At 44.6% G+C, this 19,103-nt stretch overlaps 1 protein-coding gene and 1 pseudogene across 7 annotated transcripts in view; one reads left to right on the top strand and one right to left on the bottom strand.

Moving 5' to 3' along the window:
- The window catches only part of PGPEP1 (pyroglutamyl-peptidase I), a 44,513-nt gene that overhangs the window by 12,543 nt on the left and 12,867 nt on the right, over positions 1 to 19,103 (top strand). For 4 of the 6 annotated variants that reach the window (XM_082381393.1, XM_082381392.1, XM_082381389.1 and 1 more), the window contains exons 3-4: positions 5,677 to 5,793; positions 14,020 to 14,252. In XM_082381393.1, coding sequence (XP_082237519.1) covers positions 5,677 to 5,793; positions 14,020 to 14,252 — 350 coding nt within the window. Of the gene's footprint in view, positions 1 to 5,676; positions 5,794 to 14,019; positions 14,253 to 14,574; positions 19,098 to 19,103 lie in introns of those variants that run through there. The other 2 variants (XM_082381390.1, XM_082381391.1) reach the window with 2 other exon arrangements.
- LOC309623954 (COMM domain-containing protein 10 pseudogene) lies at positions 6,783 to 7,939 on the bottom strand (annotated as a pseudogene). The gene has a single exon. The product of its transcript is annotated as a COMM domain-containing protein 10 pseudogene (transcript).

Below are 19,103 nucleotides of genomic sequence, written 5' to 3'. Positions count from 1 at the left end.
AGAAGCAATATTGTAACAAATTCAATAAAGACTTTTAAAAAAATGGTTCACGTTAAAAAAAAAAATCTTAACAGGCTCCTGAGAGCCCCTGGTGTCAGCACACAGCAGATGCCTTTAGGGTCTGTGTTCAGGGAGCAATTCAAGGGTAAGGAGATGGATATAGACTGTAGCTTCCTGCTTTTTCTTTTTCAAATTGTGATAAAATATACATAACATAAAATTTACTATTTGAACAATTTGTAAGTGTACAGCTGAGTGGCATCAAGTACACTGACACTGTTGTGCAACCATAACCATCATCCGTCTCCAGAACTTGTTCATCTTCCCAAAATGAAATCCTGTCCCCATTAAACACTTAACTGCCCATTCTCCCCTCTCCCTAGTCCCTGGCGCCCGTCATTCTACTTTCTGTCTTTATGAATCTGACTGCTCTAGCGACCTCATATAAGTGAAATCATACAGCTTTTGTTCTTTCGTGTCTGGCTTCTTTCATTCAGCATAATGTTTTCAAGGTTCATCCATGTTGTAGCATCTGTCAGAATTTCCTTCTTCTTTAAGGCTGAAGAGTATTCTATTGTATGGATATACCAAATTTTATTTATCAATTCATTAGCTGATGGACATATGGGTTGTTTCCATCTTTTGGCTATTGTAAATAATGCTGCTATGAACAAGGATATACAAATATCTGTTCAAGATCCTGCTTTCAGTTCTTTTGGATACATACCTGGATGTGGAGTTGCTGGATCATATGGTAATTCTTTGTTTAATTTTTTGTGAAACCACCAAGCTGTTTTCCACAGGGGCTGCACCATTTTACATTCCCACCAGCAGTGAACAAGTGTTCCAATTTCTCCGCATCTTTGCCAACACTTGTTACTTGCCATTTTTTTTTAAGATATCCTGGTGGGTGTGAAATAATATCTCACTGTGGTTTTGATGTGCATTTCCCTAATGACTAATAATGTTGAGCATCTTTTCTTGTGCTTATTGGCCACTTGTATAGCTTCTTTGAAGAAATGTCTATTCGTGTCCTTTGCCCATTTTAAAATTAAGTTGTTAGGTTTTTATTATTATTATTATCGAGTTGTAAGCATTCTTTATATACAGTTGACCCTTGAACAACTTGGGCGTTAGGGGCACCAACCTTCTGCACAGTGGAAAACCCATCTGTAACTTACAGTCAGTCTTCCATATGCTTTGTTCCTCCATATCCACAGTTCTGCATCTGCAGATTCACCCAAGCTTGAATTGTGTGGTGCTGAGGTATTTACTGTTGAAAATAAATCTGCATATAAGTGGACCCATGCCGTTCAAATCCGTGTTGTTCAAGAGTCAACTGTATTCTAGATATAGATCCCTTGTCAGATATACGGTTTGCAAATATTTTCTTTCACCCCAGGTGCTTTTTCATTCAATTTATTGCATCCTTTGATTCACAATTTTTTTTTCATTTTTATGAAATCTTAATTTCTCTATTTTTTTCTTTTATTGTCTGTACTTTTGGTGCCATTGAATTTGTTTTTAAGGTGGAAAAGAGCTCACTGGGTCTCCTTTTGGGGATTAAGGGAAGTTTCATTTATAAACCCTTAAGTTTTTCCCCTGCCTCTAGTATATACTGAGTCTGAGGTCAGAAGGGCAGGCTTCGGGAGTTCCCTGGTGGCCTGGTAGTTAGGATTCTGGGCTTTCACTGCTGTGGCCCGGATTCAATCCCTGGTCGGGGAACTAAGATCCTGCAAGCCTTGTGGTGTGGCCAAAAGAAAAAAAAAAAGAAAGAAAGAAAAGAAAAGCAGGCTTCAATTTGATAGTATCACTCACTAGTATACATGTTCTGATCTTGCAGTGCAACTAGGTCACTTTTTAGCATTTATGCTTCACACATGGGTGCGAGAAATGTGCACAAGGATGCTTGCTGCAGTATGGCTTAAAACTGAGGAAAATTGGAAGCCACTTAAATATTCCAGTGTAGGGGAATGTTTAAATCCAGCTAATTTCTGAGATGGAATATTATGCAGCAGGGAAAAGGGAAGGACCAAGATTTACATGTAATAATGTAGCTAGATCTCCAAAACCAACTGCTGAGTGGAGAAAGCATAGTTGCTGAAGGATGCAATAGATGTAAAAATAAATACTATGTGTTTTCTCAGATAGGTGTGTAGAAGGGATAGAAATAGGTCTGCATGGATGTGTGTGCTGTTAACAGTACTTTCTTCTGAAGTATGGGAATGGGACCCAGACTCGGGGTGAGGGGGCTTCAAACTTGATCTGTCTGGCTTTTTAAAAATATACCAACTGTTTTCATGTCCTTATCTACTAATTCTACCATCTGTGTTGTTTCTGGTCCTGTTTCTTTTCTTCTTCTTTCTTTTTTTTTTTTTTTTGGCCGTGCCACGTGGCTTGAGGGATCTTAGTTTCCTGACCAGGGATTGAACCCGGGCCATCGGCAGTGAAAGCGTGAAATCCTAATCACTGGGCCACCAGGGAATTCCCTGGTCCTGTTTCTTTTCTTTTCTTTTTTAAATTTATATTTACAATAGTTACATAGCAGGGTTTTTTCTTTCTTTTTAAAAAATATTTATTTATTTTATTTTTGGCTGCGTTGGGTCTTCGTTGCTGCGTGCAGTCTTTCGTTAGTTGTGGCGAGCAGGGACTACTCTTTGATGCGGTGCGCGGGCTTCTCATTGCAGTGGCTTCTCTTGCTGCGGAGCTTGGGCTCTAGGCGCTCGGGCTTCAGTCGTTGTGGCTCACGGGCCTAGTTGCTCCGCTGCATGTGGGATCTTCCTGGTAAAATCACGGGAATGGAAACAGGGAGCACAGATCTAAAACCTCCAGCGCTTCTCAGGGGTTCGATTGTGTAAAAAACAATACGGTCAGGTAGGAATCATGGCTGTGTGTCAGCGAGCACCAGGCCTGCCTCGTCTCTGAATCCACAAACCCTTTGAAGAAAGTCCCCTCTGATTCCCATCACCACAGTCCAGAGAGTTGAGAAGACAAAGGGGCATGAAGAATAAAAATATTAGTGACCAAGAAAAATGATTGTGGGAGAAGTTAAATATTTTACAAAGTTTTCTCTTTAGTGTCTTTTAAAATAGATTTCACACAAAATATAACCACCCTCCCCCCCAGCCCTCTACCCATCAGTGTCTGCAGCTCACCGTGCACCGTGCAGGTTTGCGCTCTGCCCTCTTCTGTCCGGTGGGGAGGGCTTCCTGATCTCACACGTAACTGGGCTTAGCAAGAGGACTGGGGTCCCAGATCCTGGTGTTGGCATTTGAGACTCCCCCAGCACACACACCTGCCTCACCCCACCTACCCTCCAGATGTCCTTGTCTCCAGGTGACCTCTTTGGGGAGCAATTTGGAATTATCTATCAGTGAGGAAGGACCTGCTGTTCCAGGCATCGGATACTCTCCAGAGCAACTGCAGTCAGTGGGGCGCAGAGTTGGGATAGCGTGGGTAGCAAGGTCAAGGCAACCAGAGAAAGAAATCCTGCAGACGCTGCAGGAGATGCAAGAACTCACCTCTAGGGACTCCCCTGGTGGTCCAGTGGTTAGGACTCCACACTTACACTGCCGTGGGCCTGGGTTCAGTTCCTGGTCGGGGAACTAAGATCCCACAAGCCGCGCAGCGTGGCAAAAAAAAAAAAAGATAAGAGCTCACCTCTAGTGAATTCGGCAAGGCCAGATGCAAAAAATGCTTCGCCTGGGACCTGCCCATAGAACTCTGTAACATCCACCAGTGGTAGCATGTCCAAATTACTGCATGAGATCTGAGAATAATCTGAAACAGCCTGACCGATAATCATTATTTGGGGTATTAATTTTACCATGAACAATGCTCAGTTTTTGATACTGAGCTGAAACCTTCATCCCCGAACGTCTCTGCCCACCCCTGGACGCCAGAGCTGCCAGGATCATCATTCCTCCGGGAAAGTTGGTTCTGGGTCTGCTGTGCTCTGGGCTGTGGGCCATCTGGGGGAAGGAGGGCCAGTCATGGGCTCTGCCACATTGAGAATCTGAGGAAAGCGTCCGTGTTTCCCCAGAAAAGTGCACATGTGGTGCTCCATCATAGCCCTTTTTTCCCAGATATATATTTATATATACATATATGTGTATATACCTATGTATACATATTCTTTTTCAGATTTTTTCCATTATACGTTATTACAAGATAGTGATATAGTTCCCTGTGCTGTACAGTAGGCCCTTGTTGGTTATCTACTTTATATATAGTAGTGTGTATCTGTTAATCCCAAACTTCTAATTTATCCCTCCCCGCCCTTTCCCCTTTGTTAACCGTCAGTTTGTTTTCTATGTCTGTGAGTCTGTCTCTGTTTTGTAAATAAGTTCATTTGTATCATTTTTTTTTTAGAGTCCACATATAAGTGATATCATATGGTATTTGTCTTTCTCTGCTTGACAGACTTCACTTAGTATGATAATCTCTAAGTCTATCCGTGTTTCTGCAAATGGCATTATTTCACTCTTTTTTTAAAAAAATTAATTATTTATTTATTTTTGGCTGTGTTGGGTCTTTGTTGCTGCGTGCAGGCTTTCTCTAGTTGCAGCGAGCGGGGGCTACTCTTCGTTGCAGTGTGCGGGCTTCTCATTGCAGTGTCTTCTCTTGTTGCGGAGCACAGGCTATAGGCACACGGGCTTCAGTAGTTGTGGCATGTGGGCTCAGTAGTTGTGGCACGTGGGCTCAGTAGTTGTGGCTCGTGGGCTCAGTAGTTGTGGCTCGCAGGCTCTAGAGCGCAGGCTCAGTAGTTTTGGTGCACGGGCTTAGATGCTCCGCGGCATGTGGGATCTTCCTGGACCAGGGCTCGAACCCGTGTCCCCTCCATTGGCAGGCGGATTCTTAACCACTGTGCCACCAGGGAAGTCCCTATTTCACTCTCTTTTGGGGCTGAGTAATATTCCATTTATATATATACCACATCTTCTTTATCCATTCATCTGTTGATGGACATTTAGGTTGCTTCCACGTCTTGGCTATTGTAAATAGTGCTGCTGTGAACATTGGGGTCATCATAGCGCATTTTCGTTTATAATTCATGATATTCTTAAACCCCTTCATTCCTGAGGTGGTTAGAGGCTCCCTAAGGAGTTGGGTCCATCTGTAAATGTATGTTGAGACCCTGCTATCTACCATGCACCAAGTCTATAAACAATTCTTAACAGGTGTTAACAAAGGGAGAGCATAATAACAAACAACGAAAATAATAGTAGTAATGGTAGTCAACATTATTCGAGTCCCTACAGTATGCCAAACGTTGCTTGGAACTCTTTAGCGTGAATTAGTTCCTTCATTTGTTATAACTACCTTGTGAAGTAAGTACTTTATTATCCCCATTTTACAGATGAGGAAACTGAGGCACAGAGAGGTTAAGTGACTTGCCCAAGTCACTGCCCTGCCCCCCACAGGCAGAGTTCAAATCCAGGAGACTAGCCTCAGAGGCCATGGTATCATGCTGCTGCCCACGGAGATGCTGAGAGAGTGGGTGGGGAAGGGGCTGAGGGAGGAGCTTTGGGATCGACCAGCATATGTGCCTTCCTGCTCTGCACAGTGAGTCAGGAACCCTGCCTGTCTTCTGAAGACAGGTCACTCTGTCCTCAGGGATCTCTTTATCCCTGCAGCCCTGACCTAATGCCACGTTTCCTCTGCTCTTGCTCCCAGGAGCTGGAGAAGCTGGGGCTCGGTGACAGCGTGGACCTGCATGTGTATGAGATTCCAGTGGAGTACAAGACAGTCCAGAGGCTCATCCCCGCCCTGTGGGAGAAGCACAGTCCACAGGTAAATGGGGCAAAGATGAGTGGGGTGAAGGTAGGTGCTTCCCCATCAGGACCTGCAGGTGGGTGCCCCACACATGGATGGTTTGTGTGACTTTGTTCCTGCTCTGATCACATGGCTGATGCCACAGTCTTATTTCCTAAAGCGCCACACTTTCCTGGGTTACCCTTAGAGGTGAGGGAGGAAAGCAAACATCTGGAACTTCACAGAGCCTGGTTCTGTCCCACTTGAGTTCTGTATCAGTCATGACCTGTTTGGTTATAAGTGACAGTCAAATCACACCTCAACCCAGCTTGAGCACAAATGTTGGTATGCTTCAGGTATAGCTTGATTCAGGTGCTCACCCAATGTCATCAGCCTCCTCTCTTGACCACGTAGCTTTGCTTTGCTTTCCACCTTGCTTTTGCTTTGGCAAAGATAGGTGGTTGCTGGCTGATATCCTCCCAACTCAGCCGCTCAGCAGAAAGAGAACACCTCTCCTCCAAATAATTCCCCAAAGTCTATGGCTGATTCTCATTGGCCGGCTTGGGTCACAGGCCAGTCCCTGAGCCAATCACTATGGTTGGGGAAGAAGGAATGCTCTGATTTGTGAAGCCTGAGTCCCACATGCCCACTCTGGTGGCCAGAGGGTGGTGTCACCTCTCTCCAAACCTCCTAGAATGAGAAGAAGTGGAGGGTGGTCCACAAAGGGAGAACAGCTGTGGGAGGGAGCTGTGGTTTTAACCTGATGTGATGGAATGGAGGCCAGGCAGGCAGGAACCACACCCTCCCTCCAGAGGTAGTTTTGGCCCAGCCAAGACCTTGGGCAGGAGCCATCTGGGAACTTACCTGGGCTGGTATCTCTGACAGGTGCAATCCCAGTCCCCTTTGCGGGGGCCTCACGCAGCTTCCTACCCTAGCCTGCTGTTTCAGATTCTCCAGGGCTGGCTGGAGGCATCTTCCTTTCTAAGAAGCCCTCTCATTGCACCTCAAGTAGAATTTGTCCCGTAAGGGGTGGGTGGGGGGGATAAATTGGGAGGTTGGGATTAACATACACACACTACTATATATAAAATAGATAACTAGTAAGGACCTACTGTATAGCATAGGGAACTCTACTCAATACTCTGTAACGACCTATATGGGAAAGTAATCTAAAAATGAGTGGATATATGTATAACTGATTCACTTTGTTGTACACCTGAAACACAACATTGTAAATCAACTATACTCCAATAAAAAAATTTTTTTTTGAATGTGGCTACTTTCTTATTTTTATTAATGTAATTAATGAGGTTCTGTGTTCTAAGGTACACATTACACTTTGTATCCATGGACCCTTCTTGATACATAAAAGTATCATCAGGTATGTAAAAAACAAAAAGGTCAGGCAATAAAGCAAAAATAGGACAGTAAAAACAATATGATACTCACTTTTGTTTCCTTTAAAACAGAAGTGTTCTTAACAATTGCTTGCTGTTGGCTCACAGAACTAGAGAATGTATATTAGAACATCAGTACTCAGAACAATGATCTTCCTTGGCTGTTATTTTGATAAGGAGCAATAAGCCATATAATTTACAAGAAGAAAACTAATGAATCCTTCAGAAAACACAACCTGGCAGTTTATCTTCAATGCAAAATAATAAGGTGGCAGGAGTGTATGGAGAAACAAGTCTTCGAGAACATCATGTAAGGGAATCCAGCTGTGCTTGTATGGTCGCAAGCTTGTTATAGAAATCAAACAATTCCTTGTGACTGAATTCCACAAGAACTTTCTTCAGGCTCTTCGACCCTTCATTGCTCACTCCTAGCTGTAACACAGCTTGAGGAGATTTTAGTTTTGCTTGGGCAGAGTGAGCCATCTGAAGGTTAAGCTGCCATCCATCCGACCGTCTCCAGCTTGTGGGGTGCGAGAATCCTCTGCCTGAATTTTTCAACTGTTTCTTGACCCACAGACGACCAAGCATTGACAAATGCTTCTGCTTTGTCTTGTCTAAGATGAATGTTCTCTAACTGCTGCTGCAAAGCAGTTGGCTTCATGTTGTGATATACTGCCTGTTCTAAAATGAATGATATTGTTGCAAGAACTAGGTGAAGATCTTGTCTCTCTAGAGAAAATGCAGCTTGAAGTCTTTCTTCCTCTTCTTCACTGAAACTATTCTCAGCCTACAGGTGAAGTTTTTGAAGAATTCGGGTGAGCAATCGTGGAAATCTTCCTATATCTATTTCATTTATCAGCGACACTGCTTTTTTCATGCTGGGGCTCTCCTGCAGGATCAGTGCCGTGGATGCCGCCATCCTCGAAGCTCCCTCAAAAATTTTATTTAAAAATTAGAATTTGTCCCTTTTTACAGAGGGGGACCTGGAGGCTCAGTGAGATGTGACTGAAGGTTCTGTGAAAGAGCTTTTCCCTCTACTGTCTATATAGTCCTGCCTTATTCTAGTTAAAAAGAAAACCTAAGGCATGAACATGTCTTAAAAATGTCTCACTATATAGAAAGGAATAAAGAAGAAGGATTTGGGGTCCAGGTTGCTACTGATGAGCTGTGAGGTCTCAGGGAAGCTCCTTGGGCTCCCCGTGCCTCAGTTTCCTCCTGTGACAGGTGGAAATAATAATAGTCAGGAATCAACCAAGCACAGATCAAAAATATTTGAAAAAAAATTCCAGAGAATTCCCTGGTGGTCCAGTGGTTAGAACCCCATGCTTCCACTGCTGGGGGCCCGGGTTTAATCCCTGGTTGGGGAACAACATCCAGCAAGCCATGCAGTGCAGAAAAAATAAATAAGGAAATCCAGAAAGTTCCAAAAAGCAAAACTTGCATTTGCCTTGAGCTGGCAGCTATTTATTTATATAACATTTGCATTCTATTAGGTATCATAAGTAATCTAGAGATGATTTGAGGTATACAGAAAGATGTGCAGTAGGTTATATGCAAATACTACGCCATTTTAGATAAGAGACTTGAGCGTCCCCAGATGTTGGTATCCGAGGGAGGAGGGGGGGAACCTGGAACCAATCTCCTGTGGATACCGAAGCGAGGGGTGACTGAAGTACTAAAATCCTACCACCCAATTCCAGTGCGTGGGTGGGGTTATCCCCACACCAAGCAAATCTCGGAGAGCGGCTGTGGGTCCTAAAATTCAACTCAATTCTGACACTACCTACCCAGAGATAGAATTGCGTTCCGCACGGTAAGGGCTCCATCCCACAGGACTGCCCTCCACTTCAGATGCCAATCTTTTTTTTTTTTTTTTTGAAGTATAGTTGATTTACATGTTGTGTTAATTTCTGCTGTACAGCAAAGTGATTCAGTTGTACATATATATATTCTTTTTAATATTCTTTTCCATTATGGTTATCACAGGATATTGAATATAGTTCCCTGTGCTCTACAGTAGGACCTTATTGTTTATCCATTCTATATAAAATAGTTTGCAGATGCCAATCTTAAGTCTGGGTTGTTACCTGTGCTTCTGTCCAACTGGCTATAAATCAGGGGTTCCCACAACCCCTTCCTTGGGTTCCCTTAATTTGCTAGAGCAGCTCACAGAACTCAGGAACCCCATTTAATCACTGGATTACCGGTTTATTATAAAAGCATATAACCCAGGAACAGCCAGCCAGATGAAAGAGATGCATAGGACAATGTATGTGGGAACGTGTGCAGAGCTGCTTCGCCCTCCCGAGTGCCCTACTCTCCCCAGCTGAACTCCATCTCCAGGCCCTCTCCCTTCCTCTGAGGTAGGGGGATGGGGCTGAAAGTTCCAACCCTCTAATCATGTGGTTGGTTCCCCTGGCAACCAGCCCCCATTCTAAGGTGCTTTCCAAAAGTTACCTCCTTAACAAAACAGGGGAATTCCTTGGAAGTCCAGTGGTTAGGACTCCATGCTTCCGTTGCAGGGGGCACGGGTTTGATTCCTGGTCAGGGAACTAAGATCCCACATGCCATGCAGCAGGAAAAAAAAAAAAAATTAACAAAACAGGACACCTTTATTGCTCTCATCACTTAGGGAACTCTAAGGGTTTTAGGAGCTCTGTGCCAGGAATAGTGAACTAAGGACAAATACATATTTCTTTTTTTCATTTTTAATATTTAATTATTTATTTTGGCTGCACCGGGTCTTAGTTGCGGCATGCGGGCTTTTAGCTATTGCATGCGAACTTTTAGTTGCAGCATGCATGTGGGATCTAGTTCCCCGACCAGGAATCGAACCCCAGGCCCCTGCATTGGGAGCATGGGGTCTCACCCCCTGGACCACCAGGGAAGTTCCAACAAATATATATCTCTTACTATAGATCTCGCTATCACAAGGACTAACATCATGAGTTTGTGGTGGGGATGAGAGAGATGAGGCCAGTAGGGCAATAAACAGTTCTCAGCCCACCCCAGGGTTTCTCAGCCACACTGGGGCCACAGCCTTCTCGGTGATGGGCTGTGCTGTGCACTGTAGGGTGCTGAGCGGCCTCCCTGACCACCACCCATGAGATGCCAGGAGCGCTGTGTCTCCAGTTTGATACCCCATAATGTCTCCAGATGTTGCCAAACACCCTCTGGGGGCAGGCTCACCCCTGGTTGAGAACTCCTGGTCTATAATAAGCTCTTTTTAAAAAAAAAAAATTTATTTATTTAGGCTGCACCAGGTCTTAGTTCGGCACATGGGATCTTCGTTGCGGCATGTGGACTCTTAGTTGTGGCATGCGGACTTCTTAGTTGTGGCACACAGACTTCTTAGTTGCGGCATGCATGCAGGATATAGTTCCCCAACCAGGGATAGAACCCCGAGCCCCTTGCATAGGGAGCGTAGAGTCTTACCCACTGGACCACCAGGAAAGTCCCTATAGTAAGCTCTTAATAGTGGTTAACTGGTACCGTGGCTATTGCCATCACTCACAACTTCTTCGCACACGTGCATCTTCATATACATTTGTGCTCACCCGCAAGTACTTTTTTTTTTAATAAATTTATTTATTTATTTATTTTTGGCTGTGTTGGGTCTTCGTTTCTGTGCGAGGGCTTTCTCTAGTTGCGGCGAGCGGGGGCCACTCTTCATCGCAGTGCGCGGGCCTCTCACTATCGCGGCCTCTCTTGTTGCGGAGCACAGGCTCCAGACGCGCAGGCTCAGTAGTTGTGGCTCACGGGCCCAGCTGCTCCGCGGCATGTGGGATCTTCCCAGACTAGGGCTCGAACCTGTGTTCCCTGCATTGGCAGGCAGATTCTCAACCACTGCGCCACCAGGGAAGCCCCCGCAAGTACTTTTTAAGCATCGTACTGCGTGGATTAGCATCCTGTGGCTGACGTAACAATTGACTGCCAACTAGGTGTCTTAAAACTACAGAAATTTATAAGCACACAGTTCTGGAGGCCAGAAGTCCAAAATCAAGGCATAAGCAAGGCTGTGGCTCCCTCCAAAGGCTCTAGGGGAGGATCCTTCCTCGTCTCTTCCAGCTTCTGGTGGCCCCAGGCATTCCTTGGCTTGTGGCCTCATCACTGTATCCTCTGCCACTGTCTCCGCATGACCTTCTCCTTTCCTCTCTCTCTGTCCCTGCTCTGTGTGTCTCTTTTAAGGGCATTTGTCAATGGATTTTGAGCCCATCCAGATAATCCAGGAGGACCTCATCTCAAGATCCTTTACTTAATTACATCTGCAAAGACCCTTTCCCAAATAAGGTCCCAGTCACAGTTTCCAGGTATTAGGACAGGGACATACCTTTCCTTTTCTTTTTTTTTTTTTTTTTTTTGGTGGTGGTGGTGGAGTCACCTTTCAACCCTCTGTACTAGCTGCTATTTTGTTTTTGCATTCACAGGAATTACAGTGTTACCTGGTGCTCCACTGGTTTATGGAACACCAGATAACACAGTGTGGGTGCTAGGCCTCCAGTAGCATAGCCCCCGCTCCTGGCTAGTTATGTTCTTGAGAACCATGGCCCGCTAGACGTTACCATGCCAGCTACACAGGACAGTTTAAACTTTCCAGAAGCCACAATTGAAAAGCATACAAAGAAGGAATTCCCTGGTCCAGTGGTTAGGACTCGGCACTTTCACTGCCGTAGCTCGGGTTCAATCCCTGGTCTGGGAACTAAGATCCCACAAGCCGCGTGGCCAGAAAAAAAAAAAGCATACAAAGAGATAGTGAAATTAATTTTAATAATATCTTAAATGTCACCCCTTATTTCTAAAATATTATGTCAATGTGTAATCAACATTTAAAAAGTTATTAATGAGACATTTTACTTTCCTTTTTTTTAAATTTTTTTACTTTTTAGCCGCACCACGCGGCATGTGAGATCTCCGTGCTCTGCAGTCGAGTCTTAACACGCGGAGTCTTAACCGCTGGACCACCAGGGAAGTCCCTACATTCTTTTTTCATGCCCAGTCTCCGAAACCGGTGTGTGTGCTGCACTGGCATCTCAATTTGTATCAGCCATGTGTTGGCAATCTGTATATCTTCTTTGGAGAAATGTCTATTTAGGTTTTCCACCCATTTTTGGATTGGGTTGTTTGTTTTTTTTGATATTGAGCTGCTTGTATATTTTGGAGATTAATCCTTTGTCAGTTGCTTTATTTGCAAATATTCTCTCCTATTCTGAGGGTTATCTTTTCATCTTGTTTATGGTTTCCTTTGCTGTGCAAAAGCTTTTAATTTTCATTAGGTCCCATTTGTTTATTTTTGTTTTTATTTCCATTTCTCTAGGAGGTGGGTCAAAAAGGATCTTGCTGTGATTTATGTCATAGAGTGTTCTGCCTATGTTTTCCTCTAAGAGTTTTATAGTATCTGGCCTTACATTTAGGTCTTTAATCCATTTTGTGTTTATTTTTGGACATGGAAGCAACCTAAGTGTCCATTGACAGATGAATGGATAAAGAAGATGTGGCACATATATACAATGGAATATTACTCAGCCATAAAAAGAAATGAAATTGAGTTATCTGTAGTGAGGTGGATGAACCTAGAGTCTGTCATACAGAGTGAAGTAAGTCAGAAAGAGAAAAATACCGTATGCTAACACATATATATGGAATCTAAAAAACAAAAAATGGTTCTGATGAACCTAGGGGCAGGACAGGAATAAAGACGCAGACATAGAGAATGGACTTGAGGACATGGGAAGGGGGAAGGGTAAGCTGGGACGAAGTGAGAGAGTAGCATTGACATACATATACTAGTGGGAAACAGCTGCATAGCACAGGGAGATCCGCTCGATGCTTTGTGATGACCTAGAGGGGTGCAATAGGGAGGGTGGGAGGGAGGCGCAAGAAGGAGGGGTTATGGGGATATATGTATACATATAGCTGATTCACTTTGTTATACAGCAGAAACTAATACAACATTGTAAAGCAATTATACTCCAATAAAGATGTTAAAAAAAAAAAGTCACTGTGAGATATATCACCGTAGGGAAATAACCAATAATCAAATAAAGAAAATGCATAGAAAAAAAGTTTGTATCAGCCACATTTCAAATGCTCAATAGCCACATGTGTCCTGTGACCGCCATATGGCACAGTGTGCTCATCAGTCTGTATTTTAAATGTTCACATATTTTCTTACAGCGTCCTTTCTGTATATAAACATACACACAAATAATTAATATTTGAAGTTAAACTGTATTCAGTTTGGTATCCTGCCTCTTATAAATATGTTATCATGAGCATTTAATCACGCAGGTCATTAAAAATTCTCCCTTAACATTATTTTTACAGCTGGGTAATATTTAGTAATTAATACAACCATTCTCCTATTATTGGGCATGCTAGTCGTTTCTATGTTTTTGGGTTTTTTTCCTCACTTTTATAAATAACACTGAAGTGACCATTGGCAAATTATTATCTCTTTGATTGTTTTTAGGTTAGGTTCCTGGAAATTATACCTTGCCTTTTGTATTTGGCAATATGTCTTGAAGATTATTTCACACAGAATTGCCTTGGGCATGTTAACAGCTACAAAGTAGCTCATACTTTATTTATCCAACCCCCCCACCTCACCATGAATGGCTAATTAAGTTGTTTCCAATATTTGATTGTAATGACAAAGCTGCAATGAGCATCTTTGCATATTTCACATTCTTGCATGTTTCACTTGGCACACCTTTCTGTAAGAGTGACTGTAGGGTCTATTCCAGCAGCAAGATGTCAGAAAGCACGTAACCCCCAGCAGAGCTCTGTGAGGATGCTGCCCTCTCCTTGGCCTGGGGGGACTCCCAGTCCCATGACCAGACCCTATTAAGCCTTGCCCATCTGTCTGCAGCTGGTGGTGCATGTGGGGGTGTCAGGCATGGCGACCACAGTCACGCTGGAGAAGTGCGGGCACAACAAGGGCTACAAGGGGCTGGACAACTGCCGATTCTGCCCCGGCTCCCAGTGCTGTGTGGAGGATGGGCCTGAAAGCATTGACTCCATCATTGACATGGACGCTGTATGTAAGAGGGTTACTACACTGGGCCTGGATGTGTCAGTGACCATCTCACAAGATGCCGGCAGGTAAGGCACCATGGGGCCCTATGGTGTAGGTGTGAGTAGGGGTTTCCCTCCTACATCAGCCCAGGCTGGGTGTTGAACAAGCCAAGTGTGTTTGACTTTAGCTTCTTTGGGCCAAGCGCTCACTTTTTCTTTTTCACTTTTGAAAACATAATTGTTTTACCACCTGATTAAAGCATGGAATAATTTTTTTTAAGCATGGGATATTTTAACAGTATTATACATAATATTTTTACATAGAATTTCACAGTATATAAACCTCACCGTGCATGAGGCACAGAGTTAAGTATATATGCGTATGTGTGTGTATATATATGTAAAACAGGTTCCACGGATTCTGCTTCTGGAACTCGTTGTGTGTGGACTGTGGATCCTGGCATCTCCCACCTGCACGTTGCTCCAGCCATCTCCCTGCTGTTCCTCCTGCCACCTCTACCCCAACCCTGACAGTCCTTCTCTCCTAAGCAGTCAGTGTCTATATTAGTTTCCTGTGGCTCCTACAGATAACAAATTACCATGTTGGTGGCTTAGGACAACAAACATTTATTCTCTCCCAGTTCTGGAGACTAAAAGTCCAAAATCAAGGTGTCAGCAGGGTTGGTTCCTTCTGGAGGTTCTGAGGGAGAATCTGTTCCATGCCTCTCTGGCTTATGGGGGCTGCTGGCAACGCTGAGTGTTCCGTGGCTTGAGATGCTTTACCCCAATCTCTGCCTTCATCTCCACGTGGCCTTCTTCCCTGTGTGTGTCTTCACATGGACTTCTTTTATTTTTTTTTTTAAGATTTTTTTTGATGTGGACCATTTTTAAAGCCTTTATTGAATTTGTTACAATATTGCTTCTGTTTTTTTTTTTTAAATATAGATGTATTTATTTTTGGCTGCATTGGGTCTTCGTTGCTGTGCACGGGCTTTCTCTAGTTGCAGCGAGTGGGGGCTACTCTTCGTTGCGGTGTGCAGGCTTCTCATTGTAGTGGCTTCTCTTGCTGCGGAGCTCGGGCTCTAGGGGCATGGGCTTCAGTAGTTGTGGCGTGTGGGCTCAGTAGCTGTGGCTCACAGGCTATAGAACGCAGGCTTAGTAGTTGTGGTGCATGGGCTTAGTTGCTCTGCGGCATGTGGGATCTTCCTGGGCCAGGGATCAAACCCGTTTTTCCCTGCATTGGCAGGCGGATTCTTAACCACTGCGCCACCAGGGAAGTCCCTGCTTCTGTTTTATGTTTCGGTTTTTTGGCCGCAAGGCACATGGGATCTTATCTCCTCGACCTGGGATCGAACCCACACCCCCGGCATTGGCAGGCGAAGTCTTAACCACTGTACAGCCAGGGAAGTCCCCATGAGGCCTTCTTACAAGGACACCAATCATTGGATTTAGGACCTACCCTAAACCACTATGACCTCATCTTAACTAATTACATCTGCAAAAACCCTATCTCCAAATCAGGTCACATTTTGAGGTTCTAGATGAACATAGATTTGGGGCAGAAACTAACTATTCAGCCTATTAGAGGGTCTTCTATTAATTTAAGTCTGATGATGTCCCTAACTTGCTTAATTCTTCCTACAGCTTCCACTGCACCTCGAATAAAATCCCAACTCTCCAGCATCCACAGGTTCTGTGTGGTCTGGCCCCTGCCCACCTCTCCACCCTCCTCTGCCTTCACTCTCGCCTCACCACTGCCTTCCAGACCCACAAACCAGGCTCCTCCTGTTCCTCAAACACACCAAGCTCACTCTAGCACCAGGGCCTTTGCACATGCTAAGACCTCTGCCCAGAGCTCACCTCCCTCTGATAATACCTCTTTCAGGTCTTAACTCCAAAATGTTGCCCCCTTGGGAAGGACTTCCGAGCCTCCCAGACCTCTGTGTTCTATGCCCTCTCAACACCAAGTACCTTGATTTCTCAACAGTTTGTACACCTCTCCAGTCCAAAGGCGGCAGGTAGCAAATTCAGTTGACAGAATGAAGAAGTGGCTGAATTTACCATCAGTCTTTTTTTTAAAATTATTATTATTATTTTTAAAGATTTATTTATTATTTCTTTATTTAATTTAATTTTGGCTGCGTCAGGTCTTAATTGCGGCATGCGAGATCTTCCCTGTGGCACGTGGGATCTTTTGTTGCCGCGCGCGGGCTCTTCTCATTGTGATGCGTGGGCTTCTGTCTAGCTGTGGCGTGCGGGTTTTTTCTCTTCTCTAGTTGTGGCGCGCGGGCTCCAGGGCATGTGGGCTCTGTAGTTTGTGGCACTTGGGCTCTTTAGTTGAAGCTCCTGAGCTCAGTAGTTGTGGCGTGCAGGCCCAGTTGCCCCGCGGCATGTGGGATCCCAGTTCCCTTGACCAGGGATTGAACCTGCGTCCCCCTCATTGTAAGGCAGACTCGTTACCACTGGACCACCAGGGAAGTTCCTTAATTACTTTTTTATTAAAGTATAGTTGATGTACAATACTATACGTTACCGATGTACAATACAGTGATTCACAGTTTTTAAAAGTTACACTCCTGGGCTTCCCTGGTGGCGCAGTGGTTAAGAATCCGCCTGCCAATGCAGGGGACACGGGTTCGAGCCCTGGTCTGGGAAGATCCCACATGCCATGGAGCAACTAAGCCCGTGCACCACAACTACTGAGCCTGCGCTCTAGAGCCTGCGAGCCACAACTACTGAGCCTGTGTGCCACAACTACTGAAGCCCGCATGCCTAGAGCCCATGCTCTGCAACAAGAGAAGCCACCACAATGAGAAGCCCGCTCAAGGAAGAGTAGCCTCCGCTTGCCGCAGCTAGAGACAGCCTGCACACAGCAACGAAGACCCAACGCAGCCAAAATAAAAGAAATAAATTTATTTTTAAAAAGTTATACTCCATTTATAGTTATTATAAAATATTGGCTATATTCCCTGTGTTGTACAATATATCCTTGTAGCTTATTTTATACCTAATAGTTTGTACCTCTTAATCCCCCTCTCCTATATTGCCCCTTCCCCCTCCCACCAGTCTATTTTTTTTTTTAATTTATTTATTTTTGGCTGCACTGGGTCTTCCTTTCTGCACGTGGGCTTTCTCCAGTTGCAGCGATCGGGGGCTACTCTTCGCTGCGGTGCGCAGGCTTCTCATTGCGGTGTCTTCTCTTGTTGCAGAGCACGGGCTCCAGACGCATGGGCTTCAGTAGTTGTGGCACGTGGGCTCAGTCTTTTTTTTTAATTAATTAATTATTTATTTATTTATTTGTTTTTGGCTGTGTTGGGTCTTTGTTTCTGTGCGAGGGCTCTCTCCAGTTGTGGCATGCAGGTGCCACTCTTCATTGCGGTGCGCGGGCCTCTCACTATCGTGGCCTCTCTTGTTGCGGAGCACAGGCTCCAGACGCACAGGCTCAGCAGTTGTGGCTCACGGGCCTAGTTGCTCCGCGGCATGTGGGATCTTCCCAGACCAGGGCTCGAACCCGTGTCCCCTGCATTAGCAGGCAGATTCTCAACCACTGCGCCACCAGGGAAACCCTCAGTCTTTTTTTTAAACTGATTTTTATTGTTGTTTTTGGCTGCGCCACACAGCTTGCAGGATCTCAGTTCCCTGACCAGGGATTGAACCCGGGCCCTGTCGGTGAAAGCCCGGAACCCTAACCATTAGGCCACTAGGGAACTCCCCTGAAATTAATTTTAAGTTACTCAGATAATTCTAGAATATATTCTCATACGTTCCTGTTGTGAAAGATTCTCTTGCCCTCTCTCCTCCCCCCGCCCCAGGAATCCCTCGGTTAAATCAGAGATTTAAATTGTGACCCTTCCTACTCACCCACACATATGTTTCCATACATATGAGGACATTTGGCATACTACTTTCGAATTTTGTCCTGTTTCACTTTGCTTTCACGTGGATGGGGTTACGTGGTGTGCATTTTCATGAGAGTTCCCTTCCTTGGTTTCACTTGTGGGCATGTGACATGGGTCTTAGTGAGTTCTGTCTTCCTGTGGCTCCACTGCCTGCCTTGTAAACGGCTGCATAGTATTCCACTGTGCAGATGAACCAGAGTTTATTAAGCCACTCCTCTCTCAGTGGACATTTAGGTGGTGTCTTAGTCTGTTCGAGCTGCTATAACCAAAAAGAACCCCAGACTGGGCAGCTTATAAACAACAGAAAGTTACTGCTCACAGTTATGGAGGCAAGGAAGTTCAAGATCCAGGCACCAGCATGGCGGTGTTCTGATAAAGGCCTTCCTATAGGTTGCAGACTGCCGACTTCTGGCCATGTCCTCACAGGGTGGGAGGGGATTGGGGGGGACATTCAGATCCTAGCAGGTTGCTTCCTGTTTTTCTGCTTTTACACATCATGCTGCAACAGATACCTTGTTCATCTTTCTCGTGCTCTTGTGCAGATGGCTCCTGAGATAGAGTCTAAAAACTCAAAACATCAGGTCATAAAGTCTATGCATTTGTAATTTTTAAGAAAATTATTTAAAAAAAATTTTATTGAAGTATAGTTCATTCACAATGTTGTGTTAATTTCTGCTGTACAGCAAAGTGATTGAGATATATATATATTCTGTTTCATATTCTTTTCCGTTAAGGTTTATCACAAAGTATTGAATATTGCACATTTGTAATTTTTGTAGCCTGCCAGATTGCCCTCCCCTGGGGCAATCTGCATCCCAACCAGCAACATCTCACACTGCTTCCTTCCCCACATACACCCCAGCACTTGGAGTTATTTATTTATTTATTTATTTGCTGGCCTGGGGAGGGAGAAGCAGTATTCCATCTTGTGGATGACTGGTGAGGTTGGGGCGGGGGGGTGTCTTATGATGGATTTCGATGGAACATTCACTCTCTGACCCCATTTGGTCTCCCTCCCATCCCCCACGCCCTGTGGCTT

The sequence above is a fragment of the Balaenoptera borealis genome, assembly GCF_965194805.1.
Source record: "Balaenoptera borealis genome assembly, chromosome: 2".
Classification (NCBI taxonomy): Eukaryota; Metazoa; Chordata; class Mammalia; order Artiodactyla; family Balaenopteridae; genus Balaenoptera; species Balaenoptera borealis.
This window is presented reverse-complemented; position numbering and strand designations above follow the sequence as displayed.